General features: G+C 44.7%; 1 protein-coding gene across 1 annotated transcript in view; it reads left to right on the forward strand.

The window, feature by feature from the left end:
- LOC139272935 (collagen alpha-1(XII) chain-like) overlaps nucleotides 1–21,389 on the forward strand; it is a 317,348-nt gene that overhangs the window by 95,935 nt on the left and 200,024 nt on the right. The window contains exons 15-16 of the mRNA XM_070889065.1: nucleotides 4,972–5,164; nucleotides 15,625–15,746. Coding sequence (XP_070745166.1) covers nucleotides 4,972–5,164; nucleotides 15,625–15,746 — 315 coding nt within the window. The remainder of the gene's footprint in view (nucleotides 1–4,971; nucleotides 5,165–15,624; nucleotides 15,747–21,389) is intronic.

The raw sequence follows: 21,389 nt of genomic DNA on the forward strand, positions 1-21,389 counted from the left end.
CAGGGAACAAAGAAATGGCAGACCAATTGAACAAGTACTTTGGTTCGGTATTCACTAAGGAGGACACAAACAACCTTCCGGATATAAAAGGGGTCAGAGGGTCTAGTAAGACGGAGGAACTGAGGGAAATCCTTATTAGTCGGGAAATTGTGTTGAGGAAATTGATGGGATTGAAGGCCGATAAAATCCCCAGGGCCTGATGGACTGCATCCCAAAGTACTTAAGGAGGTGGCCTTGGAAATAGCGGATGCATTGACAGTCATTTTCCAACATTCCATTGACTCTGGATCAGTTCCTATGGAGTGGAGGGTAGCCAATGTAACCCCACTTTTTAAAAAAGGAGGGAGAGAGAAAACAGGGAATTATAGACCGGTCAGCCTGACATCGGTAGTGGGTAAAATGATGGAATCAATTATTAAGGATGTCATCGCAGCGCATTTGGAAAGAGGTGACATGATAGGTCCAAGTCAGCATGGATTTGTGAAAGGAAAATCATGCTTGACAAGTCTTCTGGAATTTTTTGAAGATGTTTCCAGTAGAGTGGACAAGGGAGAACCAGTTGATGTGGTGTATTTGGACTTTCAGAAGGCTTTCGACAAGGTCCCACACAAGAGATTAATGTGCAAAGTTAAAGCACATGGGATTAAGGGTAGTGTGCTGACATGGATTGAGAACTGGTTGGCAGACAGGAAGCAAAGAGTAGGAGTAAATGGGTACTTTTCAGAATGGCAGGCAGTGACTAGTGGGGTACCGCAAGGTTCTGTGCTGGGGCCTCAGCTGTTTACATTGTACATAAATGATTTAGAAGAGGGGATTAAATGTAGTATCTCCAAATTTGCAGATGACACTAAGTTGGGTGGCAGTGTGAGCTGCGAGGAGGATGCTATGAGGCTGCAGAGTGACTTGGATAGGTTAGGTGAGTGGGCAAATGCATGGCAGATGAAGTATAATGTGGATAAATGTGAGGATATCCACTTTGGTGGTAAAAACAGAGAGACAATCTATTATCTGAATGGTGACAGATTAGGAAAAGGGGAGGTGCATCGAGACGTGAGTGTCATGGTACATCAGTCATTGAAGGTTGGCATGCAGGTACAGGCGGTTAAGAAAGCAAATGGCATGTTGGCCTTCATAGCGAGGGGATTTAAGTACAGGGGCAGGGAGGTGTTGCTACAGTTGTATAGGGCCTTGGTGAGGCCACACCTGGAGTATTGTGTACAGTTTTGGTCTCCTAACTTGAGGAAGGACATTCTTGCTATTGAGGGAGTGCAGCGAAGGTTCACCAAACTGATTCCCGGGATGGCAGGACTGACCTATCAAGAAAGACTGGATCAAGTGGGCTTGTATTCACTGGAGTTCAAAAGAATGAGAGGGGATCTCATAGAAACGTTTAAAATTCTGATGGGTTTAGACAGGTTAGATGCAAGAAGAATGTTACCAATGTTGGGGAAGTCCAGAACCAGGGGTCACAGTCTAAGGATAAGGGATAAGCCATTTCGGACCGAGATGAGGAGAAACTTCTTCACCCAGAGAGTGGTGAACCTGTGGAATTCTCTACCACAGAAAGTTGTTGAGGCCAATTCACTAAATATATTCAAAAAGGAGTGCTTACTACTCGGGGATCAAGGGGTATGGCGAGAAAGCAGGAATGGCGTACTGAAGTTGCATGTTCAACCATGAACTCATTGAATGGCGGTGCAGGCTCGAAGGGCCGAATGGCCTACTCCTGCACCTATTTTCTATGTTTCTATGTTTCTGGGCGGTAACGGGGTGGACGCCTCGGGAACGGGCCGCACGGCTCAGCAGCCTTACACACTAGGCCACGCAGGAGGGGCTCTTTCCTGAATTAAGGAGAAGAGCCCAAGCTGCAAACTCTGCATTGATAAAAGGGTCCTACCTGGACCATCAGGGAACGGGTGTGCAACAAGATCAGCCCGGCACTCAAGCAGTGCAAATGACCCAAATTTCTCCCTCACTATGGGCCCAAGTTTCCACATGATTTGCGTCTGATTTTTAGGAGCAACTAGTAGAGAATGGACTATCTTAGAAATCGCAATTCCCCACATTTTTTTTTCTGCAGTTCTAGTCAGGTAGAACAGTTCCACTTTGGAACAGACTTTTTTCTTCAAAAGGGGGCGTGTCCGGCCACTGACGCCTGATTTCAAAGTTTCCACAGTGAAAACGTACTCCAAACTAACTTAGAATGGAGCAAGTGAAGATTTTTGTAGAACTGAAAAAACCTGTTCTACACATTAAAAAATCAGGCGCAGGTTCCAAATTAGGCGTCCAGAACGAGGTGGGGGGGAGGGGAGGGGAAGGGAAGTCATTACATTCTACAATAAATCCTTATTTATACTTCTACAAATATTATACAAATAAGTCCAACCTGAATAAACATTTATAAGTAAAGAAAAGATTAAATAAACCATGTTCCTACCTGTGTGAAAGTGCTTCTGCCATCGTTCGTTCCCGCGGGGGGTAGAGCGGAGGGAAGCCGTTCCGTTTGTTCCCGCGGGGGGGGGAGGGGGGGAGCCGTTCCGTTCGTTCCCGCGTGGGGGAGCCGTTCCGTTCGTTCCTGTGGGGGGGGGAGTCGGGGGGGAGCCGTTCCGTTCGTTCCCGCGGTGGGGGAGCCGTTCCGTTCGTTCCTGTGGGGGGGGGGGAGGGGGGGCGAAGCCGTTCCATTCGTTCCCGCGGGGGGGTGGAGTGGGGGGGAGCCGTTCCGTTCGTTCCCGCGGGGGGGGGGAGTGGGGGGGGGGAGCCGTTCCGTTCGTTCCCGCGGGGGGGGGAGGGGGGGGGAACCGTTCCGTTCGTTCCCGCGGGGGGGGGAGTGGGGGGGGGGAGCCGTTCCGTTCGTTCCCGCGGGGGGGGGAGGGGGGGGGGGGAGCCGTTCCGTTCGTTCCCGCGGGGGGGGGAGGGGGGGGGAACCGTTCCGTTCGTTCCCGCGGGGGGGGGAGGAGGGGAGCTGTTCCGTTCGTTCCCGACGGCGGGCAGGGATGGGGAGGGAAACGGCTGCCTCAACTTTCTGAGGCTTCCTGCACCTTCTCACTGCTGCAAGAAGCCTCAGTGCTGATCATGGAAGGGCATGTGCTTTTATTAAAAAATGTTTAAAAATTAAACAGCTACAAAGAACTACAAAAATGGCCGAGTGCCAATGTTTCCTTCACACTGCGCGTGCGCGAACGCTCTAACGCGCACGCACAGCGTTGCCGGCAGGAAAAAAACTAGTACCCGCCCCCTCCCACTTACAAAATCGGCGCGAGTGTAGGCTCCGCCCCCCTGGGCGCCGCGCCAGGCAGACAAGGAGCTGCAGGGCGCTCGAGAATAGCGCGTTTTGTTTTTAGGCACCGTTTTAGGCGTGAAAAACGGGCGCCCAGCTCGGAGGGGCGCCCGTTTTTTATCGTGTGGGAACTTGGGCCCTATGTTTCTGGGATTTATATGTTTGCAATATTATTAATCCAGAGTAAAATTATATTATCAGCTCAAGTACTTAAGCACATAATCTAGGCTGACACTCCAGTGCAGTACTGAGTACAGTGCAGTGCAGTACAGTGCTGCACTGTCGGAGGTACCGTCTTTCGGATGAGACGTTAAACCTGTCTGCGCTCTCAGGTGGATGTAAAACATGGATGAAGAAGACCAGGGGAGTTATTCCAGGTATCCTGGCCAATATTTACCCCTGAACCAACATAACAGAAACAGATTATCTGGTCATTATATCATTGTTGTTTATGGGAACTTAACTGCCATTAATCCTAAATTACAACAGTGACTACACTTCAAAAGTACTTAATTAGCTGTGAAGTGCTTTGTGACGTCCAGTGGTTGTGAAATGTGCTGTATAGATGCAAGTCTTTCTTCCTTTTATTGTCAGATGAATGTTTAATGTGCTTATATTATTTTTTGAACGAATTAACCCTTCTGTTAAGATAGTCGTCAGAGGAATGTCATGAGAATGTGTAAAGCATTCATCATCTAAAATCGGCACTAGCTGTTTCTGTGCTGCAGTGGAGTGAAAACAGGTCACTGTTCACAAAGGAAATCAACTGCACTGAATTCTCCTTTGTAAATGTTCTAGCCACTCACTTTGGATCTGTCAGAATAAACCGGCCTAGGTTTTTATCTATGTCTCTGCCTCTCCCAAGAGATTAGGCATAGACGTAGATAAAAACTTATCTTGATGCTTGAACTGCATCAAACACTTGTTAGGCCACAGCTAGACTACTGTGCACAGTTCTGGTCACTGCATTACAGGAAAGGTGTGATTGCACCAGATAGGGTACAGAGGAGATTCATGAGTATGTTCCAGGACTGGAAAATTTTAGCTATGAGGAAAGATTGGATAGGCTGGGGTTGTTTTCTTTGGAACAGAGGAGACTGAGGGGAGACTTAATTGAGGTGTATAAAATTATGAGGGGCCTAGATAGAGTGCATAGGAAGGACCTGTTTCCCTTATCAGAGAGGTCAATAACCAGTTGGCATAGATTTAAAGTAATTGGTAGGAGGCTTAGAGGGGAGTTGAGGAGAACTTTTTTCACCCAGAGGATGGTGGGGGTCTGGAACTTACTCCTGAAAGGATGGTATAGGCAGAAACACTCACAACATTTAAAAAGTACTTGGATAGGCACTTGAAGTGCTGTAACCTACAAGGCTACAGACCAAGAGCTGGAAAGTCAGGATTAGGCTATATAGCTCTTTTTCGTCCAGCACAGATATGACAGGCTGAATGGCCTCTCTCTGCTGTAAACTTCTATAATTCTATGATTATATGGCTTCCGGGTGAGTGGGGAGTGTTTGCATTGTGTTGCATAAGACATCACAACTGTGTGGGGCAGGCTGGATAGACCAGTTGTTCTTTTCCTGGCTGACATTTTCATCTATTCATTGTCAGTGAGTTGCGCTGCTTTTGATTGATGTTTGTGATGAAGTTGTTACCTCGGTTACTAACATTGGGATTTGTTTTCTCCCCATCAGCCTCCCCGTACAAATCTCCCCAAAACTTGCAAACCTCCGATGCTGCAAAAACAAGCTTCAGGGTGACATGGGAGCCTTCCCCAGGAGAAGTAAAAGGGTACAAGGTCATCTATCATCCAAGGGGAAGGGAAGATCAGCTGGGCGAACTGGTGCTGGGACCATACGACACAACCGTGGTACTGGAGGAGTTGAGGTATGGCAGCAAACACAGCGCAGGACAAAAAACAGAAAATTGATGGAAATACTCAGCGGGTCAGGCAGCATCTGTAGAGAGAGAAACAGAGTTAACGTTTCAGGTCGAGGACCCTTTCGGCAGAACTGGAAAAAGTGAGAGATGTAACAGATTTTAAGCAAGTGCGGGGGAAGAGAAAGGGGGGAGAGGAGAAAAGAACAAAAGGGATGGGGTCAGACAACAACCTCTGCCACTATGTTTCCACATGGCAGCTGTTGATGATCCATTTACACCTCCTCTCGACCCACCTTTTGTTTCTTAACTTGTCCCACTACCATCTCCTTTTGCTTCGCACCATCGTCCCTTTTATCATTTAATCTCTCCTGCCTTCCACCCTGCCTTCCACCCTGTCACAGACTGTTCTTTCCTCCCCTCCCCATGTCCCCACTCCTACACTTTCTTAAACCTGTCACATCTCCTCTAATTTTTTCCAGTTCTGACAAAAGTTTTCGACCTAACTATGTTTCTCTCTCCACAAATGCTACCTGATCTGCTGAGTGTTTCCAGCTTTTTCTATTTTTATTTCAGATGTCCAACATCCATGATATGTTGCTTTTGTAACAGAGCTAGATAATATTACTTGTTTATTTAGAAAGTAGCGAGGAAGCATGGGAATAAGTTTGCACGACTATTGTTGCATCGACGGGTGAAATCATGAACCTTGAGAGCAGATCTGGAATGATTTGTAGTCGAGAGATTAGATTATGATCTTGAGATAACTACCTTCTATTTCCTTTACATTTTGGAGACCTTGCCAGTGATAGACTATATCTATCTGCCAAGGGTAGATGAGACCAGCCGGGGTCGATTTCCCACCCCTCAACCCCCTTCTCAATGAGAAGCACGGCTTTCTCCTCGCAGCTCTGGAGTGATACAACTGAGATCAAAAGCTCAGGGTTTTTATACACTAAAAAATAATGCTGTAAAGAGATTCAAATGGATTCAATAATTAGTTACATTCTTATATGGTTTAGTTCTAGTGCAACAACAACAACAACTTGTATTTACATAGCACCTTTAACGCAGTGAAACGTCCCAAGGCGTTTCACAGGAGTATTATGAGATAAAAAAATTTGACACCGAGCCGCATAAGTAGAAATTAGCGCAGGTGACCAACTTAGTCAAAGAGGGTAGGTTTTAAGGAGCGTCTTGAAGGAAGAAAAAGAGGTAGAGAGATTTAGGCAGGGAATTCCAGAGCTTGGGGTCTAGGCAACAGAAGCCACCAATAGTGCAGCTGGAGGTAATGTATTATTGTGGAGTCTTTTGACATGGGGTTGGGCTTAAATTGGTTGTACTGTGGATATTCTGTCATTTTATTGTTGTGGTGAGAGTTTAGAATATTTGGGGTAGATATTGAGGCTCCCCGCTCAGCAGAAACGAGCCAGTAGCACCGCACAAATAGCGAGGAATGACTTTCAGGCCCGTTCTCGCTGACGGTGCGGCCAGTCCCCAGGCCGCACCACTGGGCAGCCAGAGCACCAGCTTCCATCAGGTGCTAGGCCCTACCGTGGCTCTCCAGCATCCTCAGGCTCCTGACTAAATGTATGCCCATTTTACCACCCTGCCCCTTCGAATCTCACCCCCACCCTTGTGTAATCTTCAGGTGAAGCGGGGTTAGGGGTGGGGAATAATTGGACCAAGACGCAGAAATGGAATTCAGTCCCCACTTTAAAGTCATGGTGAAGTGGATTTCGGCTGGAGTTCTGCTGCTCACCTGCGCAATTTCGGCGGAAGATCCACAGAATTCCCGTAAAAATGGGATAAACATTGCTTACTCCATTCTTCCCAAATTTCTGCAGGACTTACACCGAAGCTTAGGGGGACGAGTGGGAAAATGCTCTTACGTGCTGACCTTATTTCTATGGTTTCCAATATAAATTGTTTGTGCAACTCAACCTTTATAATAGAAACTGGGCCATGTAAACATGTCACGCTGAAGTTACACTCATCTGCCAAGAGTGGTGCTTTAGTCTGTGGAATTCAGTTCCAAATATCCATTGTTATACTGCATAAATAAACCCCTGAACCCTTCGATTAGATTCCAGCCTGCAACGCACTCCCAGGTCTCCATTATTCTATATATAAACCATCAGGACCCCTCAATTAGATTCACAGAATCGTAGAAATTTACAGCATGGAAAGAGGCCATTTCGGCCCATCATATCTGTGCCGGCCGACCAAAAGCTATCCAGCCTAATCCCACTTTCCAGCTCTTGGTCCATCACCCTGTAAGTTACGGCACTTTAAGTGCACATCCAAGTATTTTTTAATGTGGTGAGGGTTTCTGCCTCTACCACCCTTTCAGGCAATGAGTTCCAGACCCCCACCACCCTCTGGGTGAAGAAATTTCCCCATATATCTTCTCTAAACCTTCCCGCAATTACTTTAAATCTATGTTCCCTTGTTGTTGACTCCTCTACCAAGGGAAACAGGTCCTTCCTATCCACTCTATCCAGGCCTCTTACAATTTTATACACCTCAATCAGGTCTCTCCTCAGCCTCCTCGGTTCCAAAGAAAACAGACCCAGCATCTCCAATCTTTCCTCAGAGCCAAAATTTTCCAGTCCAGGCAATATTCTTGTAAATCTTCTCTGCACCCTTTCCAGTGCAATCACATCTTTCCTGTAATGTGGTGAACAGAATTACACAGTACTCCAGCTGCAGCCTAACCAGTGTTTTATATAGTTCAAGCACACCTCCTTGCTCTTGTATTCCACGCCTCAACTAATAATGGCATGTATTCATATGCCTTCTTAACCACCTTATCTATCTGGCCTGTTACCTTCAGGGACCTGTGGACCTGTACTCCAAGGTCCCTTTGTTCCTCTACACTTTTCAGTGTCGTACCATTTAATGTGCATTACCTTGCCTTGTTAGACCTCCCCAAATGTATTACCTCACACTTATCCGGATTGAATTCCATTGGCCACTATTCTGCCCACCTGACCAGTACATTGATATCTTCCTGCAGTCCGCAGCTTTCTTTTTTATTATCAACCACACGGCCTATTTTAGTGTCATCTGCAAACTTCTTAATCATATATCCAAGTCATTGATATATACCACAAAAAGCAAGGGACATAAGAACATAATGAATAGGAACAGGAGTGGGCCATACGGCCACTCGAGTCTGCTCCGCCATTCAATAAGATCATGGCTGATATGATCATGGACTCAGCTCCACTTTCCTGCCCACTCCCCATAACCCCTTAACCCTTTATTGTTTAAGAAACTGTCTATTTCTGTTTTAAATTTATTCAATGTCCCAGGTTCCACAGCTCTCTGAGACAGCGAATTCCACAGATTTACAACCCTCTGAGAGAAGACATTTCTCCTCATCTCTGTTTTACTTGGACGGCCCCTTATTCTAAGATTATGCCCTCTAGTTCTAGTCTCCCCCATCAGTGGAAACACCCTCTTTGCATTCCCTTGTCATAATCTTATAGGTTTCGATAAGATCACCTCTTATTCTTCTGAATTCCAATCAGTAGAGGCCCAACCTATTCAACCTTTCCTCATAAGTCAACCCCCTCATCCCTGGAATCAACCTAGTGAACCTTCTCTGAACTGCCTCCAAAGCAAGTATATCCTTTCGTAAATATGGAAACCAAAACTGCATGCAGTATTCCAGGTGTGACCTCAGCAATACCTTATATAGCTGAAGCAAGACTTCCTCACTTTTATACTCCATCCCCTTTGCAATAAAGGCCAAGATACCATTGGCCTTCCTGATCACTTGCTGTACCTGCATACTATTCTTTTATGTTTTATGTACAAGTACCCCCAGATTCCGCTGTACCCAGCACTGAACCCTGTGGCACCCCACTGGATACAGCCTTCCAGTCGCAACAACCATTACCCTTTGCTTCCTGCCTCTGAGCCAATTTTGGATCCAACTTGACATTTTGCCCTGGATCTCATGGTCTTTTACTTTCGTGACCAGTCTGTCATGGCTTTGCTAAAATCCATATAAACTACTTCTTTTTATACACCCCAGCTCTTTACAATATACATCAATGATTTGGATGAAGGAATTGAGTGTAATATCTCCAAGTTTGTAAATGATACATAAGAACATAACAACATAAGAATTAGGAACAGGAGTAGGCCATATAGCCCCTCGAGCCTGCTCCGCCATTCAACAAGATCATGGCTAATCTGGCCGTGGACTCAGTTCCACTTACCCGCCCGCTCCCCGTAACCCTTAATTCCCTTATTGGTTAAAAGTCTATCAATCTGTGATTTGAATACATTCAATGAGCTAGCCTCAACTGCTTCCTTGGGCAGAGAATTCCACAGATTCACAACCCTCTGGGAGAAGAAATTCCTTCTCAACTCGGTTTTAAATTGGCTCCCCCATATTTTGAGGCTGTGCCCTCGAGTTCTAGTCTCCCCGACCAGTGGAAACAACTTCTCTGCCTCTATCTTGTCGATCCCTTTCATTATTTTAAATGTTTCTCTAAGATCACCACTCATCCTTCTGAACTTCAATGAGTAAAGACCCAGTCTACTCAATCTATCATTATAAGTTAACCCCCTCATCTCCGGAATCAGCTTAGTGAATCATCTCTGTACCCCCTCCAAAGCTAGTATATCCTTCCTTAAGTAAGGTGACCAAAACTGCACGCAGTACTCTAGGTGCGGCCTCACCAATGCCCTGTACAGTTGCAGCAGGACCTTCCTGCTTTTGTACCCCATCCCTCTCGCAATGAAGGGCAACATTCCATTCGCCTTCCTGCACCTGCAAACTAACTTTTTGAGATTCATGCAGAAGGACCCCCAGGTCCCTCTGCACCGCAGCATGTTGTAATTTCTCCCCATTCAAATTATATTCCCTTTTACTGTGTTTTTTTCCAAGGTGGATGACCTCACATTTTCCGACATTGTATTCCATTTGCCAAACCTTAGCCCATTCACTTAACCTATCTAAGTCTCCTTGCAGCCTCTCTGTGTCCTCTACACAACCCGCTTTCCCACTAATCTGTGTGTCATCTGCAAATTTGTTACACTACACTCTGTCCCCTCTTCCAGGTCATCTATGTATGTTGTAAACAGTTGTGGTCCCAGCACCGATCCCTGTGGCACACCACTAACCACCGATTTCCAACCCGAAAAGGACCCATTTATCCCGACTCTCTGCTTTGTGTTAGCCAGCCAATTCTCTATCCATGCTAATACATTTCCTCTGACTCCGAGTACCTTTATCTTCACCAGTAACCTTTTGTGTGGCGCCTTATCGAATGCCTTTTGGAAATCTAAATACACCACATCCATCGGTACACCTCTATCCACCATGCTCGTTATATCCTCAAAGAATTCCAGTAAATTAGTTAAACATGATTTCCCCTTCATGAATCCATGTTGCGTCTGCTTGATTGCACTATTCCTATCTGGATGTCCCGCTATTTCTTCCTTAATGATAGCTTCGAGCATTTTCCCCACTACAGATGTTAAACTAACCGGCCTTTAGTTACCTGCCTTTTGCCTGCCCCCTTTTTTAAACAGAGGCGTTACATTAGCTGCTTTCCAATCCGCTGGTACCTCCCCAGAGTCCAGAGAATTTTGGTAGATTATAACAAATGCATCTGCTATAACTTCTGCCATCTCTTTTAATATCCTGGGATGCATTTCATCAGGACCAGGGGACTTGTCTACCTTGAGTCCCATTAGCCTGTCCAGCACTACCTCCCTAGTGATAGTGATTATCTCAAGGTCCTCCCTTCCCACATTCCCGTGACCAGCAATTTTTGGCATGGTTTTTGTTTCTTCCACTGTGAAGACCGAAGCAAAATAATTGTTTAAGGTCTCAGCCATTTCCACATTTCCCATTATTAAATTCCCCTTCTCATCTTCTAAGGGACCAACATTTACTTTAGTCACTCTTTTCCGTTTTATATATCGGTAAAAGCTTTTATTATCTGTTTTTATGTTTTGCGCAAGTTTACTTGTTTTTATGTTTTGCGCAAGTTATACGAAAGTAGGTGGCGGTGTGAGCCGTGTTTGGGATCCTCAGAGGCTGCAGGGTGACTTGGACAGGTTAGGTGAGTGGGCAAATGCTTGGCAGATGCAGTATAATTGGATAAATGTGAGGTTATCCACTTTGGGGGTAAAAACGCGAAGACAGAATATTATCTGAATGGTGGCAGATAATGAAAAAGGGAGGTGCAACGAGACCTGGGTGTCATGGTACATCAGTCATTGAAAGTCGGCATACAGGTACAGCAGGCGGTGAAGAAGGCAAATGGTATGTTGGCCTTCATATCTAGGATATTTGAGTATCGGAGCAGGGGGGGTCTTACTGCAGTTGTACAGGACCTTGGTGAGGCCTCACCTGGAATATTGTGTTCAGTTTTGGTCTCCTAATCTGAGGAAGAACGTTCTTGCTATTGAGGGAGTGCAGCGAAGGTTCACCAGACTGATTCCCGGGATGGCTGGACTGACATATGAGGAGAGACTGGATCAACTGGGCCATAATACATTGGAGTTTAGAATGATGAGAGGGGATCTCATAGAAACATACAAGATTCTGACGGGACGGGACAGGTTAGATGCGGGTAGATTATTCCCGATGCTGGGGAAATCCAGTACCAGGGGACACAGTCTTCGGATAAGGGGTAGGCCATTTAGGACTGAGATGAGGAGAAACTTCTTCACTCAGAGAGTTGTTAATCTGTGGAATTCCCTGCCATAGAGAGTTGTTGATGCCAGTTTATTGGATATATTCAAGAGGGAGTTCGGTATGGCCCTTGCGGCTAAGGGGATCAAGGGGTATGGAGAGAAAGCAGGAAAGGGGTACTGAGGTCAGTGATGTATCTGGATGGGTAGTAACAGTATGAGTGAGGTCAGTGATGTATCTGGATGGGCAGTGACTGTATGAGTGAGGTCAGTGTTGTACCTGGATCTTATTGAATGGTGGTGCAGGCTCGAAGGGCCGAATGGCCTACTCCTGTACCTATTATGTATGTTCTTATGTACTTATATATTTTCTATGTTTCTATACTGCCTTCATAGACCCTCCTTCAATCAAGTTAGCCAGACACGACCTTCCCTTAACAAATCCATGCTGACTGACCTTGATTAATCCATTTCTTTTCAAATAAAGATTGATCCTGTCCTTCAGGACTTTTTCCAGTAATTTTCCCACCACTGAGGTTAGGCTAACTGGCCTGTAATTACATGGTCTATCCCTTTCTCCCTTTTTAAACAAAGGTACCACATTAGCATGACACCCTTATCCAGAGGACTGGTAAATGATGGTTAGAGCCTCTGCTATTTCCCCTTTTGCTTCCCTTAACAGCCTGGGATACATTTCATCCATGCCTGGGGATTCCCACCTGTAACTCATTCCCAGGTATCCATTATCCTGCATATATACCACCTGAACCCCTCAATTAGATTCCAGCCTGTAACTCACTGCCAGGTATCCATTATTCTAAATCATCATCATCATCATAGACAATCCCTTGGAATCGAGGAAGACTTGCTTCCACTCTTCACATGAGTTCTTAGGGGGCTGTACAGTCCAATACGTGAAGCACAATCTCTGTCACAGGTGGGACAGACAGTGGTTGAAGGGAAGGGTAGGCGGGGAGTCTGGTTTGCCGCCCGCTCCTCGATTAGATTCCCCTGTAACTCATTCCCAGGTATCCATTATTCTATTATAAACCACCTAAACCTCTCGATTAGATTCCAGCTGTAACTCACTTCCAGGCCTCCATTATTCTATATATAAGCCATTTGAATCCATCAATAAGATTATTACTTACTGTTGATTTTCTGATATCCATCCTCTTGGTATTTTGATTGTAGGCATGGTGTGTCCGAATCTTCTTTGGACAAGTTTTGGAAATTGGAAGCGATAAGGGAAGTAGAGACAGGGCTCCTCCCGGCACTGAGAAATGATGTGTTGATTTGCCTCAATAAAACTAAGAGTTCATTTATTGCCATAGGTCTCAAGGGTCCTCTGTTTACTCGTACAGATCTTTAAATCTTATTAGGTCTTTTAAAAAAAAATGTAGCCTTTTAAACGCTTCCAAATGTGTACTATTGGAAGGATCAAAGCCTGGGACTTTTGTAATTCGCTCGATTAAATGTTGCTCTTATGGAGAAAGCTGAGTGAAGGGCCAAGGGCAGTCGTTCACCAATATTGGAACGAGGCAGAAAGGGAAGGTGACACCAAGCAGGAGTGGTGGCTTGGTGACACCAAACTTGTTTTTTCAATGACTGCAGTGCTGAAAACCATTCTCTCGAACACGGTGGTGATAAATGATAAATGAGTTTGCTGTCTGACCTCAGCAAGGACAAGGGCCCCGTGAGATTAGAAATTGTTTTTTTTTCCCTCCTCATTATTAATACTAATAAAACAGCAATAGCAGTGATGGACTGCAACCGAACAGAACCATCATTAGTGAGCTGGAGTGAGTGACTGCGATGAAAGAATGATCGCAGGCCAGTCTGAGGAATGCAGTGACTGGCTGCTTTGCATTACTCCCTTCGCAGCTCACATCTTCTTTACATTAGGATCTGGTTGATCGGATGGCCTTTGTGCCAGCCGTTGGTTTTCGGTCCACCTTAATGCCACAACAGCTGAATCAACAGATTACTCACTTATCCCAACTCAAACTCCAGCCTCGGGATAATCAAGTGATGTAGCTACCCTCTCCTTTGTCCTGAAGAAAATGTTTGTTGATTGCTTTATCTGTTTTCCATTAAGCCATGATGTAACTGTTTTTATACTTTCATACTTTTGGATATTAAGGGAATCAAGGGATATGGAGATAGTACAGGCAAGTGGAGTTGAGGTCGAAGATCAGCCATGATCTCATTGAATGGCAGAGTAGGCTCGAGAGGCCGAATGGCTTACTTCTGCTCCTATTTCTTATGTTCCTTATACTTGTTTTTTGCTTCACCCTTTAAATTGTTTTTGTTACCTCAGAATACTTCAGAATTGGGTCACCTCCCATAGGTGCAATTAGATACCAGTGTTCCATTTATTTACTTGACTATGTTACTTATTACTTGAAAGATTGGGGAAAGTAACGTCTAAAGGATTTTGATGCTCATGAGGGAGCTATCATATTTAAACATTTACTTAATGCACTTTTGATTGCAGCCACTTGGAACAGTTTGTCAATCAAAGGCTTATAAAGCTATTAAAGAGAACCAGATACAGAATGCCTGCAGGACATAGTAGGCTATTCTCATTGTGTGCTTCGTTCTTCATGCATAGCAGTTGGATGTGAAGCTGTGGCCTGTGTTCCAGATGAGGCTTTGCTAACTATCTGGTTCCGGCAGAATGATTTCTTTTGCTCCCTAGTTCCAAGAACTGCTCCTATTTGATCCTGAGCTGAGCTTCCGACCCGATGTCCTCTCCATCGCCAAAACTGCCTACCTCCCCTTCCGTAACAACACCTGTCTCCGCCCCTTCCTCAGATCATCTGCTGCTGAGACCCTCTTACATGTGCTTGCCACTCCCACACTCAACTATTCCATGACCGGCCTTCCCTCTTCCACCCTCCTTAAGCTGATCAGAAACTTGGCTGCCTGAGTCCTAACGTGCACCAAATGCCGCTCACCCATCATCCCCTGAGCTCGCTGACCCACATTAGCTCCCGGCCCGATAACGCCTCAAATTTAAAATTCTCATTGTTGTGTTCAAATCTCTTCATGGCCTCACCCCTCCCAATCTTTGTAACCTCCTCCAGCCCCACAACTCTCCGAAATGTCTGCGCTCCTCCAATTCTGGCCTCTTGCGCATCGCTGATTATAATCGCCCCACATTGGCGGCCGTGCCTTCAACTGCTTGGTCTCTATGCTCTTGAATTCCCTGCCTAAACCTCTCCGCCTCGCTACCTGTCTCTCCTCCTTTAAGTTGTTCCTTAAAACCTACCTCTTTGACCAATCTTTTAGTCACCTGTGCTACTAGTTCTTTATGTGGCTCGGTGTCAAATATTGTTTGATAATGTAAAGTGCTTGGGGGTAGCTTGAAACTCCGGGGGGCTCAAAAAGTGGGCCGAAGTGCAAGTCAGCAGTAAAGGGAGAGGAGTGAGGTGCACTGAGGGATGGAGGTGGGGGGGGGGAGCGGGTGGAGGGGAGTGGGGAAGTCTGCTCATTTTGGCTCTTCATGACCCCACTTAAAAATCCCCCCCCCAAAGAAAAAATGTTCCAAGCTGCTATGAGAAAGTTCCACAGGAACAATGAGGATAGCAATAAGGAGTAAGACAAAAAAAGGTTGTGATTGAGGATCGAGGTGAGAGCGCGAATGCCCATCAAACAAGAAGCTTCTTCTCATATTCTGCTGGAGTTATTAACAAGGAACATAAGTGTTGCCTCACAGTGCAACAATTGCATGCTTTGCTTTGAGTGTAACTTTTTACACCCACTCTGATGTCAAGCCCTCCCAATGTTTTTTGATCTTATAGGGCTGATACCACCTACAAAGTGGCTGTTTCCGGAATGTATGATGGCGGAGAAAGTTTGCCACTTTTGGGAGAAGAACAAACTACGCTTTCTGAGCCCTCGGAAGTGCCTCTGGGACCACCAGGTAACTAGTGCAGCGATTAATCAGTGATTTCACATAATGCTTCTCTTCAAAGCAGTGACATATTAGGCATTGGTGCCAATAGGAACAGGAGGAGGCCATTCAGCCCCTCCAACCTGTTCTGCCATTCAATTAGATCATGGCTGATCTGTATCTTAACTCCATTGCTTTGGAACCCTTAATACCCTTATCTAACCAAAATCTATCAGTCCCAGTTTCTAGATTTTCGCCTAAACAACTTTTAATAATTGAATATTGTACTATTTTTAATACTTTCTGTAAAGCGCTGCACAGGAAATATTGGCATGTGTTCCAGTGGCAGTATCTCCGCTCCCTCCCGAGACCTTTATGTAGCTAAAGTCGATGCTAAAATGTTTTTAAAAGTTGATCCAAATTCATAATTTCTCCAATCTTTCTACCCATCTCTCCTGTAGGCAATACGATCTCTGGTTCCACTGATCCTTGCTGAACCACCTAGTTATATTGTATGAGCCCAGATCATTTAGAGGGAATTTTAACCCCACCCCCCTCGTCCACCTGCCAGACTCGGAGTGGGTAGGCAGTTAAAATGGCACCGAGCGACTTAGCCCCTCCAATCTCGCTGCCTTCTCGTGGGCCCTGATCTTAACCTGCTCTTTATAGCAGGCGGGTAGGACACAGGCCAAAGGACAGCCTGCTTTAAATATGCAATTTGCATCACCGTCCCGACTGTAATCTTAATCCTAGACCAGCGCAGGGATGCTCCAAGGCTTTCCTGTCAGGCCGAACCTGTCTGGAACAGCAGCTGGGGCCAGAAGAGTTCCCAGAAACTGAGGAATTTAAATTCAGTTTTATAAATAAATCTGAAGTAAAAAGCCTAGTATCAGGAATGGTGACCATGAAACTACCGGATTGTCGTTAAAAACCCACCTGGTTCACTAATGCCCTTTAGGGAAGGAAATCTGCAGTCCTTAACCGGTCTGTCTATATGTGACTCCAGTCCTATAGCAATCTGGTTGACTCTTAACTGCTATCTAAAATGGCCTAGCGAGCCGCTCAGTTGTACCAAACTGCTACAAAGAGGTATACTAAGAATAACTCCCTCCCTAACAGCACCTTCACCACACAGACCTCAGTGGTTCAAGAAGGCAGATCACCACCATTTTCTCAAGGGCAATTAGGGATGGGCAATAAATGCCAGCCTTGCCAGCAACGTCCAGATCCCAGGAACAAATATAAAAAATAAAATTACCCCCACCTGAGATTAGCTAATTCAGATCGATAAACTTTGGGATCCGGTGCCCTCCTGATCATCAGAGGAGTTTGTTAATTAAAGCTAAATATAATAAAAGCAATCACTTGCTTTTCCTTAAAAATGGATCTGCAGGGTGTAGGCTGGGAAGAAACACAGGCTCAAGTCCCACACCTTTCAGTACCTGAGCTGAGCCATATTCGATGACGAACACAAGCTGTGGTGCAGTGTGGCAAGAGTCAGCATGGTTTTATGAAAGGGAAATCATGTTTGACAAATTTGCTGGAGTTCTTTGAGGATGTAACGAGCAGGGTGGATAAGGGGGAACCAGTGGATGTGGTGTATTTGGATTTCCAGAAGGCATTCGATAAGGTACCACATAAGAGGTTACTGCACAAGATAAAAGTTCACGGGGTTGGGGGTAATATATTAGCATGGATAGAGGATTGGCTAACTAACAGGAAACAGAGAGTCATTTTCCGGTTGGCAAACAGTGACTAGTGGGGTGCTGCAGGGATCGGTGCTGGGTCCTCAACTATTTACAATCTATATTAATGACTTGGATGAAGGGACTGAGTGTAATGTAGCCAAGTTTGCTGATGATACAAAGATGGGTGGGAAAGCAAATTGTGAGGAGGACACAAAACATCTGCAAAGGGATATAGACAGGCTAAGTGAGTGGGCAAAAATTTGGTAGATGGAGTATAATGTGGGAAAATGTGAGGTCATGCACTTTTGGAGAAATAATAGAAAAGGAAATTATAATTTAATTGGAGAAAAATTGTAAATTGCTGCAGTACAGAGAGACCTGGGGGTCCTTGTGTATGAAACACAAAAAGTTAGTATGCAGGTACAGCAAGTAATCAGGAAGGCAATTGGAATGTTGGCCTTTATTGCAAGTGGGATAGAGTATAAAAGCAGAGAAGTCCTGTTTCAACTGTACATGGTGTTGGTGAGGCCACACCTGGAGTACTGCGTACAGTTTTGGTCTTCGTATTTTAGGAAGGATATACTTGCATTGTTCAGAGAAGGTTCACTAGGTTGATTCCGGAGATCAGGGGGTTGACTTATGAAGATAGGTTGAGTAGGTTGGGCCTATACTCAATATTGGAGTTCAGAAGAATGAAAGGTAATCTTATTGAAACATATAAGATAATTAGAGGGCTTGACAAGGTGGATGCAGAGAGGATATTTCCACTCATAGGGGAAACTAAAACTATGGGACTTAATCTTAGAATAAGGGGCCGTCCATTTAAAACTGAGATGAGAAAAAATTTCTTCTCAGAGGGTTGTAAATCTATGGAATTCTCTGCTCCAGAGAGCTGTGGAGGCTGGGTCATTGAATATATTTAAGGCGGAGATAGACAGATTTTTGAGTGCTAAGGGAGTAAAGGGTTATTGGGAGCGGGTAGGAAAGTGGAGCTGAGTCCATGATCAGATCAACCATTATGCTATTGAATGACGGAGCAGGCTCGAGGGGCCAAATGGCCTTCTCCTGCTCCTATTTCTTCTTCTGACGAGAAGAGTCGTGTCTGGCTTGTTTCTGGCGCCTCCCGGTGGTTGGTTACAATGGGTTTTGGTGCTGGCCTGGAAGATGGCCAAACTCCAGCCCTCTCAGCTGCAGTCATCAGGCCAGATGGACTTTTATGCTTCAACAGGGAGTGCCGCTGACTTCATCTGTGGTACTGCCTGGCTGGAGCTCCCGAGGGCCGTCAGCATAAAGAAATGGAATTGTCAATAATAGCAGTAGCGCCATAAATCTAGGATAAGGTGTGTGAATTAACTGAGTTCCCTCAGACTAGGGTAGAAACTATAATTGGCACTTTTCTCTTATGAACATTTAATACGCTCATATGTATGTTCTCTCTGCGCTGCCTTACTGTAGATGTCAATCCCTGTGCAGAAGGGAATTCTTGTATGTGCATTTAGCATGCGTACAAGGCCATTGCCACAATACTGTCAAGAATAAAAAATTATGTTAATCTTAATATAGCAAAGGTTGCATTTAAAGAGAGACCTGGCAGTTCTAAAATGGTGATGGGGCAGTTGCAAAATTAAATGCCTCTGAGTAAAAATACTCTTATTATATTTCACCATATTGTACTAACTGTGATGCCTTTTGTAGGAAATATTTTAAATATTTCATGGAGCTGGCATCACATCATATTGTATGGGAAGGATTACTGTCCTTCAATGGGACTGCTCACAAAGAACATTCTAAACTACCACATACAACAGCAAGCAAGAAGCATCACTGTACTACATTGCACATCAGGAAATTAAGAGAATGTTCATGACACAAATGATCTAAACTCACACACTAGGTTGAGAGAATGTTCATAGTACAAATATTACAAGCAGCAATGCCATTACATTTGGGCAGGAGGAGGTGGATGGTCATCTCGCCTACTGCGAACATCCAAATTTTCCATTAGTTTCCTTACCATGATTTTGGAACATTACTTGCCCTGCACAGAAATTTGATGAAATGCAAACATTCTAAAAAAAAGAAGCAAAACAAAATTCGTGCATTTTCCTTTATTAATGGAAGTCTTTCTTTAAAAGATGGGCAATACTAAAGAAAAACTTCCATTAAAGACTTTTCTTCAGCAGCACCTCCCAAGCCTGCGACCTAGAAGGACAAGGGCAGCAAGCGTATGGGAACACCTGCGAGTTCCTCTCCAAGTCACACACCATCCTGACTTGGAAATATATCGCCCGTTCCTTCATCGGCACAGGGTCATAATCCTGGAACTCCCTCCCTAACAGCACTGTGGGAGTACCTTCACCACATGGACTGCAGCGGTGCAAGAAGGCGGCTCACCACCACCTTCTCAAGGAATGGGCTATAAATGCTGGCCTTGCCAGCAACGCCCACATCCTAGGAACGAATAAAAAAAATTATAAGGGCTTACTGATAAAGCTCTGTAACGCAAGGATAAAATATTAATTTAAATGTAGGTCTTGAGGTTTCCAGTCACTAAAGTAGAACGCTCAATCTTCAGAGCACTTATTGTGCCCCTTCTACATCCGTTTATATGCAGGCATTAGCCCGTTTAAAGTTAAAAAGTTGACGTAACAGACAGAGGAATGTAATATGAGTATGTTAAGTGTTCATATGGAAACTTTGGAAGTTTTATTTTATACTGGCACAGATTTTACCACTGCAGTTATTTCCAGTTCTCTTGGTGCACGTTTTAAGATGTGTTTTCAAAATATAAACTTGTTCTTTTTTTTCAGCCGTGATAATATACAGTATATATACATCCATATCACACATTGGAACAACAACTTTGATTAATGTTTATTTCTTCCTGTGTGATGCCTTAGCATATGATTTTCTGATGTTCACATGGAAGAGGGCTCCCCGCTCCCCTCGCCCCCCCGTTAATTCCACAGCTAACAGCATGTGCCTGCTTACCGAATTTCGCCCATTTAAAGCAGGAGTCATACGTGAGCACGGAAGAAATACAGTCGAAGTCACGGAGTGGATGTTTCTCGAAGTTACCGAAAGGGGTACATTTCAGGCCAGAGACCAGGAGTCATTGCGCGGCACGAAGCCAGCAATTGCGTGGATTGTCAGGAAATCTGCAAAAAAGAGAAACAGAATGATGTTGAAACAGACGCAAGCACTCCATAAATTTAAATAAACATTCCTTTCAAACCTTGTCTGCTTATTGTGGTCTTTGGCGTTTCAAATAATTGTGCAATGGAATCCTTCGCATTTTCTTCCTATTTGCCAGGGCTCGCGGCCTCTCGTTACAGGGAGTTGTTTCATATTTCAGCTCATTTTCGCGCGGGTAACCGAGATTGAGGAAACGTGTACTGTTTTTAGTTTGTGCTGCGTGTTTTCGCGCTGAAATCCTGGAACATTTGTGTGACGATGTTAACCTGCCTGTTATTTGATTGAGTGTTGAGTACGGTTTTCTATACCCTCTGCTTCAGTATACTCACAGCCCTTGATCTTGTTTTAGACACAATGAATGCTTGGTATTAAATTCTAAGGATTTTCCAAAGTATTGGCTGACTTTATGCAGGATAGTATATGGGATCAATCTCTTATCCAAAATGAACTGACAAGGAAGATGGCCATTCAAGGCTGCTCATATTTAGATTACATTAAATCATTGGTATTTTTTCAAGTAATATAAAATCAGGGCTTTGTGGCAATTCGTTAATAAAGGTCTATTCCGTTTGTGCATTACAATATGCTTAACCTGTTGGAATAATAGATATTCCTTTGTTACATCAGTTTCTAAATCAAAAATCTAAATTGAGTGCTTACTGTAGAATGGACTATTTATAGCTAAGTGCTAGAATTACCGCATGTCCAGCAGTGTTGACGCTCTCAAGGGACACAACCTTCATTCAAAAATTAGTTGCCAAACATTTTTTACTTGTCGGCTTAAAAATAG

This window comes from Pristiophorus japonicus, chromosome 9, assembly GCF_044704955.1.
Source record: "Pristiophorus japonicus isolate sPriJap1 chromosome 9, sPriJap1.hap1, whole genome shotgun sequence".
Taxonomy (NCBI): domain Eukaryota; kingdom Metazoa; phylum Chordata; class Chondrichthyes; family Pristiophoridae; genus Pristiophorus; species Pristiophorus japonicus.